Consider the following 22,596-nt stretch of genomic DNA (forward strand, 5'->3'; position numbering starts at 1 on the left):
TAGTATTCCTGTCTGCAGCATCACTCGTGGATGCAGGTGGCTGTTTTCTTTCCCATACTGTTCTGTGCCCTTGCTTCAGTGTGGAACAGCAGAGTGGATGTTCATGATCAGGCACTTGACATGACAGGAAAGGCAGTACTGGTGATACAGGTACTGGAACCAAGCTCAGGACTTAGGGACAGTCTCTTTATGTAGCCTGTAGCCCAGACGGTGGGGAGCGTGCTGGGTGGATTCATGGGGAAGGATTTTATCTCTTCAAGCTGCAATGAAGCTCAGTATTTAGGCTCAATGTCTAGGCTTGGCAACATATAACAGACTGACCTATCCTGTACTTTGGTCCATCAATTTTATCCACACTCATTATCATACAAGCAGGATCTCCTACATGCCACCCAGGAAACTCATCCAGTTCCTCTCTATCTAACAAGGAGAGAAAACATTGCAAAAGGCTAGTTTTATGCCTGAAGCAGCCGGGTCAAGATTTGAGCCCCAAGCAGCCTGATCTTGCTGAACCCACATGGACATAACATGACAGTCCAAGGAGCTAATGTGGAGCTGCACAGAACTGTCTGAATATTGTTATTACAAGGTTTTACTTCAGTAACATTTTTCCCAAGAAGACCATTTTATAGTGATGGGGGAGATGTTTTTCTTACATAAACTGGCTAGAACTGAAGCCTTCAGACTATTATAAAAAAAAACACACAGCCCATAAAAGCCTAACAACTGTATTCAGAAAATCCTCCCCAGTTGCCTGGGAGCTCTGCGGGTTCAGAAATATTGGCAGGCTTGTGAGATTTCCCTGCCAGCTTACAGAGTCAGACATGGATGTCCCCAGCTTGCCCAGCTCTTTCTAAACACTACGGGCAGTTTATAATCAATAGTGCAGGGCCTGAGTTACACAGAGATGATAGATTGCTCCACTACATTAAGTTTGTGATTTGTAATAAGCACTGGCGAGGATGAAATCACAGCCTGCCCTGAGATATTATTAGTGTGTTATATTCAAGTATCTGATTGTTGAAAAAGACATAGCATAATTACTGGAATTCATTCCAGTATGTTGTCTATAACGTAACATAGGGGTCAGGTCAACATTATGGAGCATTTTCAAATGTAAGCTTTGTGAACTTACTTGACTGAAAATTAAGAAGATGCATTCAGAAACAAATCTGAATGCTTTTCTTCATTTATTTTCAATCTATTTTAAAGTAAAGCTTCGTTACTAGCAATTGCATCATATTGCTGCAACCGTAACTATTAACTTACTGCCTTAAATATTTCTGCAAAGCCTCTGAAACTCCCATATTCATTTTGATAATTTTAGTGGATTCTCTGCTTAAATACAGGATTGGAACTCATAACAGATTCTATTCCATAATTTTTCATAAAGCTAATGGGAGCAGGATTCCCACCATAGATTACAATTGTTAAGCTCTGAATAACAGGGTTTAAGCAAACATTTACCCATAAATAGATCTTTTTTTTTCAATGTTTTCACTACTCATAGAGCAAAAATATTTCCGGTTAACATAATGTGTCACTGAGAATACCAAATATAAAATGCTACTCTTTGATCTTTTGAGATACTGATAGAAAGGCAAATGCAGATATACCAGAAAGAAAGGGCCAGTGGAGAGGTCTTTCTCTTCCAGTAGCTTCTTGCTTTCTGAGTTTTTCACTGGCTAAAGTGACTGACTGGTCTTCCAGTCCTACTCAACATGCATTTATAGAGAAGTCTGGCATTTCCAAGGTTGTCAGGCTTCCATTTTAGAGTTGCAGATCCATTCCATTGTAGGAACAACCACCTAAAAGTTTAGCTCAGTATCAAGGTACCCAAGAATGTTAATGCATTCAGTTCTTAGTAAAAACTGTAACAATAAAAAAACTTTTGAAAATGTGTATACTCAAAAAACAAAACAAAACAATACAAAACACCCTCCCTATAACAATTTCACTCAGAGCTCTAATATAGAGGTAGAACTGAGCTATTACCAAAAAAATGGAACCAAACAAAGAATATTACTAAGAAACTATCCCAAATTTAGTTATACTCCATTTGGAACAACTAACTTTGAGATCATTAGAAACATGTTTATGCTTAGTAGGTAGTGATGACTGGATGGAATAGAAACATGCAGAGATGGAGTAGACGGTCACACTATGCAACTGGCATAGGATTATGTACTGATGGAAAGGTGAGACTCAAGAAATGGAAATCTAGTTTTCAAAAAGTGAAGTTCATGCCTCAAAATGGAAATGAAATCCATTAGAACAGAGAAGAACAATAAAAAGCTGTAGAAAGATAGTGAAATTGTTAAATAACTTGAGCTCATGACCTGAGATCTGAGATCACAAAATAAAGGGGAGTATATAGTATATAAATTGATTTCAAATAAAATGCTATTCCCTCAGTTGAATAACTACAACTCTACTAAGTTCAACGAGGCCACATAGGTACAGTCAAAGGCAGAGTTTGGTTTATGCTCTATTTTCCTATTTCCTCAAGTAAACAGCAGCAAAACAGAGTAGATAAGAATTACTTCAAAACTCTCTGAAGAAAACAGTTTATCTTAAAACTGAGTGCCATCAAGAGCCCAGAATTCCATATATGTAATAAATCATTATGAGTTTAAAGAAGATATTGCTTTACCATGTAAGAGAAGAAAGAAGCAGAATTATATTAGTATAGTGAGCCAAAAAAAAGAAAAAAAAACAATGATTTCACTACCTTCAGAAATAAAGGCCCAAGCAAAGTTTACAACTATAAAAATCTGTTTTGTATTAAATTTTGGATGTTTCTCTTTAAGCAAAAGCTTTAGAAAAATAGTTTGCAACAGTGAGTAAACAAACACTGAAGCATGGACAGTATAAGATTAACAAACTTCACAATTACAGGGTTGGCAGCCGGAAAGGTCTTTAAGCAGAGATTTAATTATGTAGCCAAGCACCATCAGATGTGGTGACGTAGTACATAGCAAACACAGAGCTAAGCCAGCTTCACACTTTCTATTCCATCTTAGGTCTTAAGGCTTTTCCTGTTGCTTGTTTAGTTTTCTTTTTTATTGATACTAACTTTTTTTGCTGATCGTCTTATTGTCTGGAGGAACTTCAGCAGACTCAGAATCTTCTGGGCTTCTCTAATTAAAAGGAAAGATAATAGATCAGTGTTAAGGGGCTCTTCCAGCTGCTGCTATAATAGAGGAAAACATCAAAAAATTCATGCTTTTTAAAATAAAGTTAGTTGTGTCTATCTGCAAACATAGGATTAGGATTATTTATTGAGCACTGTCAGTGTGATTGGTACAGCAGAAACACATAAAAAAAAAGAAGCCTCCTTTGTCCAGAAGAGGTTACAGTCTAATTCAGGTAGGAAGAAAGACTTTCAAAAGTGTTGTTGTACCCCAGGAAAATCATATTTCTGCTTGAATGCACAAAAATCTGAGCCAAATGCAGGACTAAAAAGGACATGGTAACTCAGATTATCTCTCTGAATTTTGTCATGACAGGATGACTGTAGTTTCCTACTGGGTAGTCCACTGGATTTTCAAGGACAAATGGGTAGAGAGCAAAGTCTCCTTTGAGTTCATGTTCTTAGTTACTCTGTGAAAACACAAGACTAAATAAGATGAACCCAGGTAGGTTTCAGAATAGCTGCAAGCAGTGTGGCTAAGTCTTCCTTCTCTTCTCTCCTTCCCCTGCCACAGCTGCTGCCATAGAAAATGCTAGTAAGGCTGTTTGTTTAACAGAAAAAAAATGCAGCAGATGCAATTAATAAACCATTTTAAACAGGATTTGTTTAATTTACATTCAGAATGAAAACTGTTCTGTCAAAGACAATTCTTGTAACACCCTTTCGAAAAATAGGAAAAAAAAGTTACAAAAGTATATTTTTCCTTTAGGGTTGTGCAGTCTCCAGTGCCCTGTCTCTTAGTCTTTGGTTAGGGTTTTGTCTCAGCACCAGGCACCACTGGCCAGGCATAGTAGCATGTGAGTACACTCCACTGTGATTAGTAAAATTTACCTTTATTCCAAGTGAAGAAAGAGACAATAGGTTTTCCCTTATCCTTTAAGTCAATTTGATGCATCTACCCTAATGTTTAACTATCAAAAACTGCAACTGTGGGGAGAGAAGGGAGAATATGAGGAATCGCCTTCTCTCTCTAGCTTCCTAAGGCTTTTCTTCTTGCCTAGATGGGAAGAGAAATTATTAGAGATTTGTGCAAGAAGGAGATATGGCAAAAAACTTTTTTTGTTTGTTTTGAGACTAGAAAAGCTGAATTTCTAATCTCTATCTTTTGTTTTGCTGGCCAACAAACATACTAAAGCTGTTATGGCAGCCAGTGAAGAGTCAACAACAGCAGGAGAGAGTGCTTTGTTTGGGTCAGCAGCCACCACTCTAAAAAAACTATGGCAGCAATGTGTATTGGCTGCAAAACAGGATATGTTTCTTGGCTGGTATTAGCTTGGTTGTGATGTGGGATATGTGCTGTAGAGGCATGAGGAGGGAAGGGTAAGAATTTGGGTTTTAAATTCTACATTTTAAGGGGGAAAAAAGTCTTTAATTCCCATGATTGCAGCCAGTCATTTGAATTCCAGTAATTGTTCCACTTCTCTTATATTATTTATTCACATGCCACTTCTTTGAACTCTGAGTCAAAACTCAAACACTAATCACTGACCTGAAGGATTTATAAGCTTTTCTTAGTCAAGCAGTGTTTGTTTTAATATTACTCACGTGATTCTGAAAAATTGGCTGCTCTTACACAAACTAGCTAAGCCAGACTAGTTCATAGCATCTATACCTAATGTTAGGATGGTCTTGCAACTGAAAGGAATGACTAGATTGTTCATTAGCATAAACAGGAAGCTATGACATGGCTCACAAATTAGTAAACATTCTTCACTAGTCTGTTTATTCTACATTCAATTGATAGTTTCCCAACTGTGTTAGAGAGATTAGCAGCAGCTCATGAAGCTCTTACTGATCACAACTACTTTATTAAAATGTATTTCACATTCTGGAAATGGTGGAGAGCTCTGATTTAAATAAACAGTAAACTATGTATCTAGATATTATATATAAACTGGACAGATTGGTTGGAAAAAGAGAAAACAGGTTGAAAGGTACGAGTCAATTTAATTTGCAAAGACACGGCTGTCTGTATACTTTCCACAGACTAAGAGGAAATTATACAATTCCTTATAGGCAAGCACTACTCTCAGATATTCACCTTGCTTATGTTACTCTTCAAATTTGTGGAAAAAAGCCCAAGAACAGTCCAAAATTTCATCTGTCCACTAATTATACACTTAGCTCTTGTTGCAGAATATCCTGAAGTCTTTCCAGTGGGAGAGTCTGCCCTTACATGTGATATATTTTTTAAAAGAATGACGGAATATCTTCAAGAATTTTCTCATAAAAAGGTAGTATAGGAAAATGTATCATCATATCAATCTGATACACACTTAAGAAAAGTTATTGTAAAGATTTGTGCTTGTAATCTCTCTACAGATTCCTGAAAATCATGTCATGTAATAAAGGACAAATCAATAAAGACTGAAAAATAACATTGATTTATTATATTAATTGGGTTCATTTTTTCAGGAACAGAGAAAGAAGGAAATTAAATCAGTAAAGCATTTCATACTGGTAACCTACCAACTGTATGGCTGAAGTAGATTTGCCTCTGCCTGAATGTTCATTTATTTCAGACTCCACTGGAAGATCATGGGAATGTCTCCAGTGCCCATTAACTAAAGAAGGACCCTGCTGAATGAAGATGCTTTGCAGATTAGTTCTGAAGCCCAGTGAACACAGGTGCAAGCTTCTTCAGCCTTTTGTGAAAGTTTAGCATTTATAAGAATTATCATTTTGAAAACAAAAACTGTTGAAAAAGATTGCTGGTTGGCACCAACGTTTCCTAATGCTTATTTGATTAAAAAAACTAAAAAGTGAATCAGATAAATCAGTAACAACCATAATGCTTCATGGAAAATTATTTTGTTTTAAAACTGAAGATTGAAATGAGAAGCTGAGATGAATAAAAAAATTAATTTTTGGAATTCATCTAATCCTTAGCAGAATACGTTTAAACATTCGTGGAACAATGATAAAGCCCTTCTCTCTGAAGTAATTTACATGAGGAACTACTTACTTACTATGAAACCATCAAAATATCACCATCATCAAAATATTCTGATTCTATTAATTTTACATAATATTCTTATGGCTGACTCAAAGGTAGTAGGAATAGGGAGGGAATGCAACATATCTAAATCAGACCAGTCATTAAACACCACAAGCAAAGGCTTAGCCTTCTTAAGTGACATTAAGATAGCCTCCCATGCTGAGAAGCTTAATGAGCCACCACACTTTGCGTTACATTATATCCATGTGCATAATCACATTTTCAGGCACCAGCCACACTGAGATGAAATAATAGAATTACTAAAAACATGGCCGTGAGCAAGAAGACGTTATTAATATAAGATTGGGTTCTACTGAGCACAACATTTATATTAGATTTCTAAATCCACTGGGATAGGAATAAAAAACAATTTGGAAATTTTAAGATATTCTTTAATATATCTTCTATAGAGTTCACTTACAACTATGTCTTTCTGCTCTTCAAAGAGAGCCTAGAGTAAACACTGTCATTACTATTTCATATGGATACATACTCTTTACCTGCTCCACTGCTAGTCATGAGAGTCGGCTTATGGAACACTAATTCAGTTAACTGTTTCCTTTTTTGAGTTATAAATATATGAAGCACATTTATGGAGCATACAAAATCTATGGAGCAAAGCAAAATAGAAATTGAAGGTCAAGGAGCAACTGTTGCTTTGGAAAGCAACTTTTTTTGCTTCATTTCACACATAAAAATGATAATTATTTTTCCACAATCATTTAAATATTTTGTGCAGTGTAAAATCTCAAAATAAAAGAGATTTTTAAAAGGATAAAATGTCCAAAGCTTTACCTGGTCATGTGGTGTTACCAAAAGAAAGAAACACTTTTCTATCAGAAAAAATCCATGAATTCCTCCAACTATTCCCAAAAGCTTCCAAATATATTCTTTCCCTTCATAGAAATGTTCTACCTCTTGTGCTTCGTGTTTATGTAAACCAAGAGTCTAAAAAAAAAAGTAAAATATTAAAAATGACAATATTTTGACTTTTGCTTAGTGTAATCTATACTATGTAAACTGAATTTATTCTCAAAATTTTCTTTTGCTATCTCTTTCTGATTTAAATTGTATTTTGAGCTAATTAGCTGGATAATAGATGGATGAAATTAATTATTAGGGACCTCTGTTACACTTCTTCATTGCTCAATTTTGAAAGCAGTATTATTTTTAGAGAGAGTTTTATGAATTTGTCCCTTCTACATTTTCCTTTGTGTATATTTTGTTTGGAGTATATTGATCCTTACAGTTTAAAAAGTTACTTGGGTAATCTACAAATGTACAATTCATATTGAAAAATATTCATAAAGCTTTCTGCTGGTGAGCATGCTTCCAGTTTTTCCTTGGAGGCAGAGCATGGTAGCCCTCCTTTGCTCTTCATCTGAAAGCAGGCACTTTAAAAGATACATCATTTAAAGAATGGGGAGGGAGAAGACTTTCAAACTCAAAAGGTGTTTCTTAAAAGAATGTACTTGTGTGACATTCACTGAGAATTGCCTTCCTTAAACCACTCTCGCAGTTCTACTTCCAGAGATGATAATTGTTCTTTGTGGCATTTAGCATTTTAAATATGTAGAACATTTATGAAACATTTGACTTCCCTGAAACAGGAACGTGCATTTCAAGTAGTCCCTTTCGCGTTGAGTATGAAGAGCATTTTGACCAGAATCTCAAGAGAAGGCATGAAGCTCTCTTTAAATGACCAGCTGAACTCTTTTAACAGCTTTGTCATATCAGAGATCACTCTGGAACCTTTTTATATGGGGGATTGTGGATGCCTCATAGAAACTCTAACCAATTTCTTCTAAAATGTATTACATAATCTGCCTCTTGAAAGAGTCTCATACACATCTAGTGAACCTGGTTTTCACAGGACTTGTGGGTTTTCTGAAAAGTTTTTATGAAAATAAGAACCTTATTTTCTCAGAATTCATCATTCATTGGTTTCTGCTTCTTAGTACTTAACTCAGAAACTCTCTCTGAACTACAAAGTGCAAACATAATTAGAATGCTGGATACCTGGTTCTGAGATTTCATGGAAAGCTTTATTTTTTTAAATGGCTGAGCATTAGCCAGACTTAAATGAGACTGTGTGTGTGCATGTGTGAACATTTTAAAAACACAAATGGGCACATTACCTACCTGCGGAATAAGGTGTAGCAGTGCATCTCCAGAAAGGGTCCCAACAGCCAAACCCACAAACAGCTGTAAAATGAGTGTATAGATTTCTTGACAGGAGTTAAATAAAATGAGGGTTGTACCAAACATAGATCCAATAGTAATAAGTAAAACTGCAACAGTGCTGTAGCCATATTCTGTGGGGAAAAGGAAACAACAAAACCAAGGGCACCTTTAACCATCTGGTATCTAAGTATTGAGACTATGTTTTCCCACCTCTGTGTGCAAGCACATAGGCAAGAAATGATTCAATGTGCTACATCCATTTTCGTAGTCATGAGAGATACAAGTGACAGAGTTTGAAGCCTAAACAATGTTCATCGTTTGAAGTTTTACAGGTAATACAGTCTAATACCTCCAAATTTCAGGCCTTAAAGAGCTAAATACACTATGACTGTGCAGCTTAGAGAAACCCAGGGCAGCACAGTGAAGGCTGGTTTGTAGCTGTCTCCTATTTTAACAGATACGTGCTTGTTATTCTGTGTCCTCATATGGCCACACCTGTGCATCTTTACAATTAACACCGCATTGTTAGCCAAATCATATTCAGTAAACAAACCAAGGCCTAAACTCATATGTATGTAGGCATCTAACTTAGGATCTAAGCATAAACCTTTTGGTCCAAATTATGTTTATAAATGTGCTGTGAACATACATTCCTTCAGACATCAAATCAGGACCACAGAGCTATTTTTTCCCAGGTTACAGGGACATTTTGAAAGTTACGCTTAGAATTCTTATGAGTTGTATGCTGCTCACGTTTCCAACCTTCTGCACAACATGAATCCTGATTAATGTGCATGAAAGTCTTATGATGGAGGTAAAACATTGATGAGAAACAGACATAAAGGAACTAATGCCAAAATATTCAAAAGCTTCAGTTAATGTTTCACACTTTAATAGCACTGCAAGCGCTCAGCAGCTCATAAAATCAGACAGTAAATTTCACAGACTGCACATCCAAATACAAAGGTATAGTAGATACTTTTGGAAGGTTAGGCCATGGTGATTTACCTAAAACAGCATAACCTGTCAGTAAAATAACTGAGAATAAAGTTAATGAGCCTATGCTCATTTCATTAAGTCACACATAGGTCTAACATGGTCCTTTGTTTATCTGTCCCAAACCATCAGAAATATCCTTATGGTTATAGAAATCTTCTTTCACCTACAAGCATGTGCTGCAGAAAGGGCTTATAAACATTCCATTTTGTGTTTCAGTACTTTGACTCTTCTCATCCACACAGATCTTTCACCTTTATGAGATTACTACAATGCCAGTGGTTAGGGCAGATGGTCTTAGACTTGGGAGACACTCACTTAAACCTCAAATCTGCCATGAACTTTTTATGTGACCTGGATAAGTTACCGACTTTCTTTCTCCCTTCATTTCCCATCTGAAAAATGGGCACAAAAGAACTTTCCTGTATCATAGTAAGGATAAAAGCAGTAAAGACTGCAAGGTGCTCAGGAAATGAAGAGAGAGAGAACATGAAAAAGGAGGACTGCTACCTTCTGGAGAACTTTAGTGTTTCTTACTATTTTGTATGTTTCTTTCTCCTATAACTGTTCCTGGAACATCCATGAATCTCCTTCCATGCCCTTACCTAACATGTTATTTAATTCTTGGTCACAGTTCAATTCACCTGTACAATATGAAATTATAGATTAGTTCATTCCCAGAAGCAACCTAATGTATGCAGCTTAAAGAACAGATATAATTTAGATTTTGAAAGTACTGTTCTATAAGGATTGTTGGCCAGCAGGATGTTGGGAAACTTTACTAGCTCGAAATGGATCTAGGGCTAGCAAAGTAAATGTTAGGTTATAGGTACTGAAAACATTGATTTGTAGCCTGCAAAGCTCTTCTAAGTGAGCATCAAAAGTGGTAAACCACTTTCCAAAAAAGCTGCTGGTTTAAAAAAAAAAAAAAAGCCACCATTATGAAGCACTTAGGTCAGACCAGATTTTTTTTTTTTTTTTTTTAATAGGGTGGACTAGGGAGTGTTTACAGGAGAAATTATGCCAGCAGAACTGATGGGGCAGAAATCTCTGGAAGCAGGGCACGTGAGGGCTATAACTGCCTTCCTCTAATCCACTGCAGCTGGAAACAATCTGTTCAATTGTACTCTAACTCAATTCTTGTTCCAGCTCAATCATACAGCTCCTGCTGTTCATGTGATTGGTTTTGCTGGTTGTTTTTCTTTTCACAATAGGTATCCACAAAGCTTCTCTGCTGTGAAATATCACAACATGAAAAATCAGCAGTGTTCATACATCGCTCTCAGAACTTATCTATATTAAGCACTCATCACATCATCGTAAAAAATGCTAGCTAACCCATTGAGTCTTTACATAAAAATATGCAATGATTCCAATATAAACCTGTTACAGATTTCACAAGATAGGCCACTGCTGCCCAGCAACGCACTGGGCAAGGGCCTGTCATGGCTCACCTTCCACCATACCACAGTCCTCTAGGAAATAAAGAAAATGTAACTTAAAAGAGAATTCTGTCTAATACAAAAATGAAACCATTAAATCCCCTGACTATACTCAATATAGTAATATTTTCTAATATGTATGCTGTGAAATTATCTACTGCATAAATCTCATCTTGTTTTGGTTTAAGATTACTAATGAGTCTCCAGAAATTAATCCCTTGCACCCCTTCACCTGAATTTACTTGCAAAATACTATACTGATGGTAACAACATAACTCACTTTCCAAAGTTGTTGGTGGAAGCTTTGTCTGCTTGGATTCAGGAAGTTGACATGAACAACTTAACAGTTGCTGAATGATGGCTGGACTGATTTGCTTGAAGTGCTCCTTAGAAATGGATGAAGGACTAGCTTTTAAAAATATCTTCACGAGTTCATTGGCAGAAAAACAAGCCTATGTAGAAAAGTATACACAGTTACTAAATATGGACTACATGTATTTAATGCTGAGGTTAAACGTAGAGTCTTAGAAGGACATAGAATTATACAGGCTAGAAAAACTTGTTTTTCATATATATTGTTCTGGTTAAATTACTTAAAGATTCTAATTCTTTTATTTGACAATTAAAGTCAGATGCCACTATTTATTTCAGAAAAAAACAGAATCTATGGTACGAAGTAGCACAATTATCACTGAAGCCTGTTAACATCATTTGAGGATCTGACACAATAATATCTCTAAATATTTTACTAGTATATGTGCTAACAATAAATATTTTATTGCTAACATAGAAATGGTATTCTTTGCTGTTGATGTAAGATTACATGTCTTGCCCTGTATCAGTTCACAAAAGTTTAGAGGCAGTACTGAGGTGCAGTCTGTCCTTATGCTGCATCTTTGCATCTTCAGTAACATATGGAACTAAGTGGGTTTATGAATCCTCCTAACAATGGTCTGTCATTTTAAAGTCAGCACACTAGGAGTGTCATAGTCTAAATTGGGTTTAAAGATTACTTGATAATTGTATTGTTAGAGGGACTTAAGAATTTCAAGAACTTTCTGCTGTTATTAGAAGAAATGCCTCCTTGTCAAAAAAGGAACTTTTCTTGGGAACATTTACATTTTGACAAATTTCCATGAAGAAGTGATTTCTCACTTCCAGGAGGAAACCTCTCATTAAAACTTGACCAGCTATCATTAGCATCATTCTAGCGGCAGTTTTAAAAGTCAAGAACTTTTGAAAAGAAGTCCAGATCAAACTATGCTGTCTTACTTATAGGAATTATCTTCATTATTAGGCCCATCTAAATTGTTGTGATTCATTTCAAAGATAAATATTTGTTTCATTCTTCAAAATAGTCTGTCACAGAGAATCCAGTGATTCCTAAATATTATTTTTCGAATCATTGAAGCTTATTAAATGCTTAGGTTTCTTAGAAAAAAAATTACTGTTTAAATGAAAAAGTTGCAATTATCATCACTTTTAAACAGCCTAACAAAAAAACCCCAAACCTTCTTGCCTATGTTCATCCCATTAATCATTTATTAAAGTAAAATATGCCTGACACCTCACAAAGAAACTGAATGAATTGAGTACTTATACATTTATCTTGAATACCACATTCAGGTCTTCAGGATAACAGATGATCTTGCTACCTGGATCTACTCTGTTCTGCCTCCAAGAAGGACAGTGGGAAGAGAACTCAGGAACTAGAGTAGAAAAGATCTACAGACTGTCTATTCTAGCCAGGGTCTTGACTCTAAAAGTGGCCACCATCCACAGGCAGTATGGAATGACTGGAAGTCTGGTCATGAGTGGCATTCATCAGTGGTCAGTACTGGGGCTGATATTGTTTAATGACCTGAATGATGGAATGGAGTGCTCCCTTATCGCATTCATGGATGAAACCCGACTGGGACAAGTAGTTGGAGGGATCTTGACAAGCCAAAGAAATAGGCTGACAAAAACTTCATGAAGTTCAACAAAGACAGATGTATTGGACCTCAAACAAAATAACTCCATGCATCAATAAAGGCTGTGAAAAACTGACTGGAAGGTAGTTTTACAGTAAAGACTGTTGAAGTCCTGATGATCAGTTGAACATGAGTCATCAGTGTGCCCTTGTGGCAACTGAAGGCTAACCGCATGCTGGGCTGCATTAGCAAGAGTGTAGCCAACAGCTAATGGGAAATAATTATTGCTCTCCACTCAGCTCATATAAGTCCATATCTGGACTATGTCCAGTTTTATAACCAGCAGGACAAGAAAGACATTGGCAAACTAGGGGGAGTCCAGTGGAGGGCCACCAAGACGGCTAGGGACCTGCAGCACATGATGTACAAGGGGAAGCTGAGGGATTTAGATTTGTTCAGTTTGGTGAAGAGAAGGCTAAGTGGGGAAAGGGAAGATCTTACATCTTCAACTACCTAATAGTGGTTATAGGAAAGACAGAGTCAAAGTCTTCTCAGAGGTGTACAGCAAAAGGATCAGAGGCAATGGGCATTAGTTGCAGCAAGGGAAATTCCAATTTGTTATAATAAAACCCTACCAAAGTGAGCATTATAAAGCTATGGAGCAGGTTTCCCAGACAGACTGTGGAATCTCCATCCTTGGAGACAGTCAGAATTCAGTTGGACACAGCACTGAGAAACAAGGTCTGACTTTGATGTTGGCCCTGCTCTGAGCAGGAGGTTAGACAAGATGACATCCAGGGTCCCTATGAACCTAAATTTTTGTGTGATTTTATGATCAGTAGTTTCAAATGAAAAGGAAAAATACTCATCTGGAAAGTAAACTGTCCACACAAAAAAAAAATTAACACTCATTTAGTAGAATCTTCTCGTAAGTCTTGAGGCATGGGGACCTGTATCTTTTCCAGTTGCAAGCCACAGCTTTTTAAGTTTTTTAACATAGGGAGGGAGAGTACTAGGCCTTCATTAGTAAAGCAACTATACATGTAATCCTGGAGGATGATACTGAAAAAACAGGTAAATGGAAATTGCATTTCCTAATATGAAAAATTGGATAGATGCATGGATGCTTTTGCTTTCTGAAACACATATTTCTTTAATGAGAAATCATAAATGAACACAATGCTATTTAGTGATTTAGTTTAATGGGACTTAATATTATTACTCTTTTTAGATCATGTACTATTTACGTAAGTTTGTAGGCATTTTAAAAATCAGTAGAGGCAATGATGACTTAAAAAGAAAGCAATGACCCTTTTTTCTGTGATGGTTTTCAAAATATAATTCCTATCTAAAAATCAAATTACAGATCCTAATGTATCTAGCAAATGCAAGCCATAAACCAGTCAATGCCTCATACGTAGCAGCATCTGTTACTAATGGAGCACAAAGGCTATCATGGATATGTGCAGAAAGCAAGAGATAAAATTAGCAACAACACTGAAACACAAATCCTTCTAATGATATGTCAAAGAAAATAGACATAGGCAAAAAGAAGAGAAATGGAATAAAAAGTAGAAGCTAGGAATCAGAAAAGAAGAGAAAATCTCTTCTCTCCAGAAGTACCTTTGTAATTTTTCAGCATCTATACAGAATATTTTGCTCTCAGTTTGAATCCCAAGCCTCAGATAACTCCTCTGTACACTTATCTTTTGATTTATGGTCAGTCTCAGAAGTCGAAGTTCAAGAAATCAAAAATTGTTTCATAAATTCTCCGATTGCCTGAAAATGATTTTATTTCTTGTTCAGATAGTATCACTATTGATTTCTGACCTTCATAATTAAAAATTAATATTAAATAGTCTTAAAATGACATCCACTAAAATTATATTGAGGCCCCATTTGCTTTAAATGCCAAATGTCAGCTGATCAGCATGATTCTCTTTTGTGGTCAGCTGGAATGAAATAATGATACAGATAGGATATGTATTCCAAATACAGTAAAATTACACAGATAAACACCTAGCAGAAAGGCATTTAACCAGATGGCAGTCCTCAGTTCTACATCATAAAACGACCACTCAGCAAAAGTCAATCTCACGTCTCTTACTCTACTCAAGGGAGGAGAAACTTTGTCTTTGAGTTTATTTAAACTGTAAAAACCTGAAAACAATAGAAATACCTACTTTATTAGAAGTGTCCTTTTTTGTTTAAGGAATGTCTTTCAGTCTAAAGGATGGAAGTCAGTTACCATCTTAATCATTGTTACAAAGTTTATTTATTTTCTAATATTTAGGATAAGTATATGTTTAATGGACTTCAAGGTATAAAGTCACCTGAAATAAGCCACTGTTCTTTGAACTTCTCAAAGAGGATACTGGGTAGCAGCTAAACTTCTTTTCCACAGACTCTACACGTTTTCTAGATGGCTATAAAAAGTGTTTGGAAATACCTAGTCCTCTATTTACAAAAACCTTTTAGAAACAACTTCCCTAGAAACCTTAAATGGTTTATTTTTTTCTTAATATAGAACAACCTTTCTTTCTGCCAGGTCACACAAAGCAGCCCTAGAAGCTCTCAGACATAGGAGCACAAGAAACACATGCAAACATTGAAGCTATAATACCACAGTCCTCTATGTCTTGAAGGAACATCTGATTCTGCCTAATAGTAATCATTCTGTCAGCCTAGCGCAGGACTTCGTATCCTATTTTCATTAAATACAAAGCAGTCATAAAGCTCTTCTGACAATTAACATTTAAATAAATATAAATATATAAAAGTATAATTCTGTAACTACATGACTTTTTGAAATTCATAACTTTTACCTCAGAAATGATACAGTATTTGCAAACCAGCTTGAACTTTTATCATTGAAATTCTGTGACCGAGGCTATAATAATATAAAAATAAATTAACCTGATTCCAATCTCTGTTCCTTTCACGATCTTCAGGATAACCTTTCACATAGTCTCCATTTGTATGGTTTGCTTTGACTGGAATATTTATGGTTCCAATATCTTTGATTGTCATGCGATGACGTCTTCTTTTGTGACTGTGGAATTGTCCATTTACGGTGCAGGTCTTTCTGGCTGTAAGCATGCTTAGGAGTTGATCTAGTTCTAGTAATTTATTAGAAAATAGAAATGTTACCATATGGTAATATACATTTTAAAAGACAAAAACAAAAGTAATTGTTAAAATTTTGTTACTTTTAATAATTTGACTGCTCATTTTAATACTTTTTTCTCTTCTCATTTTGGTACTGTAGGTAATTTCAGCTTAACAGGTCACCTAGATACTCAGCAGTTACTTCTTTGCAGTGCTACACAGATATGTTTTATTTACAATTGTCTGAGAGAAAAAGAGACGTGAYTGAAAGGCATTTAATCTCCCATTTAATACTGGGTCTCTGCTTAGGTCACCTGCAAATTACTGCTAAATAGCTTCATCACCTTTCATCCTCTGTAAATGGAACACTATGCTAAAATACCGTAGCTAGGTATGGTATTTTACCAGTCCAGAAAGACATTGTATCCTGATAGCATCCTCCAGGATATTACTCTACCCTTTGTATTTCAGAACTGGAACACAGGGTGAAGGATTTTCTGTCTTTTGGTCAAGTTGCTACTCTGGAAACATGCCTGTTTGCAGCAGTAAAGTAGAAAGGTGGGAGCCAGGACCCGTAAGCCAAGCAGTTCTAATCTTCTAAGACAAGGCAGGGGATGTATCCCATGACATAACTTAGCACAATAGGTGTGCTGGTTATATGAGGGGCATCCCATCTTATTTTTCCCCTCATTTTTTTTCAGTCTAGTCACCTTCCTTCACCCCTGCATTTTCAAGATGAAGCCATATTGATAGTTTCTGAGAGCCTGAGTTTGTCCATTGAGAAGGTAGGCAGTCCACAAATTAATTTCAAAGGAATTTAGATCAAAGACATTAAGAATGTTTCCACATGATAATCCTTTATTTTTAACATGCTATTCAGAAAAAGTAAATGGTATAAATGTTAATCTTAAAAAAAGCTTATACTAAGATGTTTATCTACTTTCTTTGTCTTAAGGAAACAGTTCTGAACAGAGCTGAAGCTAGATTTGTTTTCAAAGCGTAGTCAGCTCTAATTTTCCTTTTACATGCTGCCAGTTTCTTGCTCTTTCTTCCAGATAATACTGAGAATTTAAATAAATTTAAAGGGGCAATCTAATTAGCTTAGGCTTAAAATATACTTACACTGTAACAAACTGGTTAAGAATATCTTCTAGATTCTCTGAATGACATCCTAATTCCACTGACCAAGAAAGTCTTGCTATTGTCTTCACTGGGGCCTGGATTTCACCATATATAGCTATTTAGTAGCACTGTGCCCAGCTGGCTCCATCCATTCTTGTGAGTTAATTATTTCATAAGATCTGCACTGGCATTTTTAAAGAAAGGGTTTTGCTGCAGAATCAGTTTATGCAAGTACAATCCAGGAGTCCATGTTTAGGGCTGAGGACTTTGTTCTTTTCTGTATGATTCACTTCTGTGATTCAATGTACTCTATGTAACCTAAGAATGGTAAAAATGTTTTTACCTATGCTTAATGCAACTTTTTAACCTGTTTTTACCTGTGCTCAATATAACTTTTTACAGCGCTTTGAAATTCTTGTAAAGTATTGCTATTAGCAATAACCACAAAGAAAGAAAAGTAGATGTCTTATATTAACCTTCTAAATCTACAGTAGGGCCTTGAATTGATGGCTTAGCTTCTAAAACTGCTAAGCATCTAGAATCTTTTACAGGACTTAATAGCAGCTGCTGAGTGCTCAACACTTCCATTTTCTAAATTCTTTAACTTTGGACTGCTTAGAACCCTCCTGTAGTTATTTATTTATAGTTAAGTAGCATCTCTAATAGGTCTAGTAAAACAGCAACGGAATTTCTTAAGAAAATGAACTTTGCATATTTCAGACTCACTGAATGGGTACTAACAACAGAAAGTGGGTAGGGAAACTCAAACTAAAACGATGTTTTTATTTGCAGCTGGCAGATATGAGAGCATTTGGTCAAAACAGAGTGGACTGTACCTATTTCATCTCTTCTGGGGTATGGGTACACTGCAGTGTGAGTGACAAGGGTATCTATCTAATCTGGCTATCCTGCACGAATTATTTCATCTACCCCTAAAGGAGTCTTGTAATGCAGCTACACTAGCATCTGCATTAAGAAGCAGTGTAAACTAGGCCCCAGTGAACTCTGTGCCCTCACAGCTAGATTGTTGCCCTCAGAGCTCTCTGGGGTAGTTCAGACTGTACTGAGCAAATAAATCATAAATTACAGTGACTGTACATATTAATAATCACAGTAACAATTTGTTTTATGTGTCCCAGAGAATTTTCAAAATTAAAGAGTTTATTTTCCATTCTTGTTTTTATGTTTAGAAGAGTCTACTTAACAACTCTAAAATGAAATGACATTTAAATCTAAAATAAAGTGCAAAAAGTGCTTCAGGCATTTAAAGATAATTTACACTGAATGCGTGTTGCAAAAGGCAACTAGAGATGAACAGATACCTTACCTGTCACTTGGAGCTCAGTGGTACTGTTTAGAGAATTGAAAATATATTTTATAAAGAATTCTGGGGAGGGTAAACTTGTTTTCCCCATACAGACTCCTTGGAGAGCCAGAGTAATGATTGAAGCAGCCAGGCGTGGAAGTGTGTTTTCATCAGCACCGTCTTTGTCCATTATATCAGCATTTTTCTTCAGAGTGCTCACATCAACACACTGAAATCAGGAGAGAACAGCATGAAGACAGCCTCGGTCACCTCCATTTAAATAAGCAGAGTGACAGGAGGAGAAGTGGGAGAGAACAGTTTCACAGACAGCCAGGGTGGAAAAAATCTGAAAGCTGTAATTGACAGCAGGACAGCAAATGAGAAACAGGGGACAGTGCCAGCAGAACAGGAATGGAATACAAAAGGCTGAAAGCTTAACAGGAAAAGATAGTAGGGTAGTACTTTCAGTCTCAGTTTCTGAGGGGAAAGAAGTACAGTAACTCATTCAATACTCAGTATTATTTTTGTTTAGTGGTTTTTTTTCATGCTGTTTTGTTATTTCTGCCCCCTCCTCAATTGCCTCTACTTCTACTTCCAGAAAGCGGCAAAAGAAGGTGGAATTTTTGTTAACACATAAAACATTGACTTAAATAATACAGACTTAACTCTTTATCTCAGATTTCAGGAAGAATTCTGTTAATGTTTTTAGTTCCCCATCTATTAAATAGACCCAATAATTTGTTATGGGGCAGTTATCTAGGGATAATATGGAAAGCCATGATTCTGCAGATATATGGTCACTTCCCTGCTGGGTGACCAACCAATAAACAGTTGTGTATGCCTATTTATGTGGATGTGTGCAGGTCTAAAGTGAGAGAGCAGGGCACAGCTCTCTTAGTTACCTGGTAAACTTACCCTTGTGTTTTCCATTTCTGCCTTTCTTGTATATTTTCACTGCAAACACTTGGGGTTTGAGAGAAAAAAAAATGTTTGTCATAGTACAGGTTGTCAGGGAAGCAAATGTATAAGATAAAACATGAGATAAATATGAAGAAAAGGGTGCCTTTGTCTATTGCTGAAAAACCAGCACTCATAGCTTTAGGAAAATACTTCTCAATGGTATTGGTACAGTCATTGCCTGTGTTGATGCAGCAAAAGATGAACATTTGCTCACAGAGCTGCAAAAGAGTCCATGTGTAGGCACACGAACTTCCCATTTCTAAATTTTCATGTCATTGCAGACTCAAAGTTTTAGTGATTTGATTGCTTTGCCTGTCTTACATTGACAATGGACATAGATAAATAATCTCATGACTCTGCTGTTGATAATAGTCTGTTGGCCAACTGTTTTTACAAACAAAAACAGCCAAAATTATTTTAGTTCATTTGTCTCTTCCCTTTTTATCTAAATTGAGTTTGAAAAGTCAACTAGATGAGCCAATACAGGAATCTTTTATTTCACCCATACTCATCTCTCTATATATATGCCATAAACACTGTAGAGAGGAGACTAGCTTTTTTTCCTGTCAAATCCATTACACATTTGCATTCCTACAACCCCAAATTTYGTCTCTCATTTCTAATAATATATTAGCTGCTATGACAGAGAAGAAGAAAGTTTAAAACAAAAATACAGAGAGAGTGGCCAAAAATGCTTTTCTTCCATTACTATCCTGCACTGTCAACCCTTTTCCATAACCCAAGTGTTGTGATTCTAAGCATTAGATAGATAGTCTACAATTTTTTGAGTACCTTTCATAGAAAAACCCTCTTTTCCCTCATGTCAGTGAGTGATGAAGTCTCAGATACTGAACAGGCCTGTCAATTGATCATACTGCCAGCATAAACAAACAGACCACACAGTAAAGCACTTTACGGATTGTTATTCTATCTTGACATGCCAAATACCCACCAATGCCTCTTTACAGTTGCTCAGATACCATTTGAGTTCCTGGAAATCAGCACGTTCACCAAGACTTAGAACCAAAAGTGCTAGTCAATGAATAATTTATGATGGGAAACAATTACACAAAAACACAGAAAGAGGAACCGGAGGCCTTTGGCATTCTGCTGCACAGCCAGAAACTCCTAGCCATCTTCTGTTTGTGTAGCAAACTCCTACCACAGTATCTAATCTAATGAAATGAAAAAGAAAAGGGCAATTTCAAAGTTTGCAATAGACTAAATTTAACTATATATTATGAACAGATCTAAGGAGCTTCTCACAGCGGGTCAATGTAACTTTAGGACTTATCTCATCTGGCAAAAGCTTCTTTTATTGTCCATTATACAGCAAATAGATTTTTTTAGATTGTGAGCTCTAGAATGCTATTCTATTATTTTATAGGGCCTACTTGAGATAAGAAATAATAATAAATAGTGGTRAGAAAACCCACTGCATGTTTCCTGACTTAAAAAGGATGTTTTCTGCTGAATATAATTAATATACTACTTTTGTTCCAAATCTAAGTTTAAGCTCATCTGTTGCAGTCTTACTAGAAGGGATGTTCCTGCTGGTAGGAAATTAGTTTCAAGTGTATTTGTCCCAATGGAAGAAAGCCACCATAACTTTGGACAGACTTCTCATTCCACCCTACTTTGGATGGACATGGAACTGCAGGACTGGCAAAGACTGGCATTCTCATCACAGCAGGATGATTCACCATTTTTGTTCTACAGCCAGGTCAGTTTTGGGGCTGCTCTTCTTTATACTAATCACTGGTAATATATTTACACTCACAAATACAAGAGGTGAGAAAGTATTTTCTGTCCTTGGGTCAAAAGCAAGATCTCCTGTCTACCCAGCTTAACTTTCTTCCTTCAGCCCTAAGCAGAGTAGCTGCATCTAAACTACCTCCTGGGAATGGTATGATATGTGCTATCTCCCCAGACGTGCCAACACTGTGCGTGGAAGTGCTAGGTAGCACAGTCCAAAAGCAAGTCAAGGAGAAGGCTGGTAATTAAACAGTATGTACAACAATTGAGCAATGCTCAGGCCTGTCTTCTCACGCTGTTTTATTTACAAGCTGCCTGAAGAACCACAATATTGACGTGACAGCTGAACTACCTTGCTTATAGACATTATATCAGTAATAAATATTAAGTTATTTTTAATTATTTATTTACCTGGATTTCAGAAGTTTTAAAATGTTGTCTTACTGCAGCCAAAATATCTTCAGTTTCATTCTGTGAAAAATAGTAACAATCTTCATCATGTCTTAAACTAAGCATGCTGTGTAGGTAAAATTTATAGTCCTTAGTACTCAAGTTGAGTTCTGAAGAACACATATCTCTTTGATGAAGAATATAGTAGAGAAGAATAAGAGAAATTCTCTCAAATACTTCTTCACTGAGGTGGTCTTCTAAATCTCCACCAGCTATTAGTAACAAAGCATCTGGTTCAAGGCACTGTGAATAAATTAAAATAAATAGAAATTCAACTCAAGTAAATTACTACTAGTCATCTGCAATCAGGATTAGAGAGAAGACTAGGAGAATTCAGTTCTTATATTTAAGGGACTGGACCTAAGTCCGCACAGATGCAGGCTGATGGAATGACAGGAGGAAGGCACAAGTAATTCGTTGCTGGCACTGTACTATGGCTGCAAGACCACACTGTCTCTTTTCCCAAAGCCCTTTCAGTTTGTAACAAATGTCAAGTATCCAAGGGATTTAAGTAATTCTGATCAAAACCTTTTTGTAGAGAGTTGAAACTCTTCCACTTGCTTCAACAGACTTTAATTCTGGTTATAAATACATTAGATTATGGCTTGTCCTTGATCATATTTTCACCTGCATATTCTCCATAAACTTATATTATAGGACAAAGGCCATATGTAGACTGTAGTTAATTCAGGGTATGCAAATGGAAGTTTATTTTTTAATGGAAGAATATTTGTAAGACTCCATTTCTCCTTATACAAAGATACCTTCTACAGTCACCTAAGGCAAAAGTTAGTCTTAAAAACTAGGCCAGAAGGCCAACAGTTTGTCAGGCTATGAGAAATAGATGAGTGAATTCCAGAATAAAGAATCTTTCTTAAAGAGATCCTGTAACTATTGTCATTCATTGTGTCAGTTTTTTTTCCCAACCAGCTCTTTCCAAGTATTTTATAGGCACATCAGCTAATCTGAAATATTATGGTAAAGCGAAAGGACTGTACATTTGTTGTAAGAAATTACAACACATGAAGGTACCACAGGAGGTTCAAAATACACTCTGATAACTTTTTTATTTACAAGTCCAACCAGAACCTAGTTTGCCAGATTACATTGTTTATGGCTACATACATGATGTGTCAGTCAGTCAGGTTACCTTGTATGTTACTTCATTT

At 36.2% G+C, this 22,596-nt stretch overlaps 1 protein-coding gene across 2 annotated transcripts in view; it reads right to left on the minus strand.

The window, feature by feature from the left end:
* The window catches only part of SLC39A12 (solute carrier family 39 member 12), a 35,117-nt gene that overhangs the window by 8,133 nt on the left and 4,388 nt on the right, over positions 1-22,596 (minus strand). Inside the window, exons 3-10 of one of the 2 annotated variants that reach the window (XM_026071957.1) lie at positions 21,389-21,670; positions 18,284-18,491; positions 15,643-15,845; positions 11,094-11,265; positions 8,334-8,506; positions 6,987-7,139; positions 5,663-5,773; positions 3,077-3,140 (exon numbers count right to left, since the gene is read on the minus strand). In XM_026071957.1, the coding sequence (XP_025927742.1) occupies positions 3,077-3,140; positions 5,663-5,773; positions 6,987-7,139; positions 8,334-8,506; positions 11,094-11,265; positions 15,643-15,845; positions 18,284-18,491; positions 21,389-21,670 (1,366 nt within the window). The remainder of the gene's footprint in view (positions 1-3,076; positions 3,141-5,662; positions 5,774-6,986; positions 7,140-8,333; positions 8,507-11,093; positions 11,266-15,642; positions 15,846-18,283; positions 18,492-21,388; positions 21,671-22,596) is intronic. The other variant, XM_026071959.1, reaches the window with a different exon arrangement.

This window comes from Apteryx rowi, unplaced genomic scaffold, assembly GCF_003343035.1.
Source record: "Apteryx rowi isolate R43461 unplaced genomic scaffold, aptRow1 scaffold_333, whole genome shotgun sequence".
Taxonomy (NCBI): Eukaryota; Metazoa; Chordata; class Aves; order Apterygiformes; family Apterygidae; genus Apteryx; species Apteryx rowi.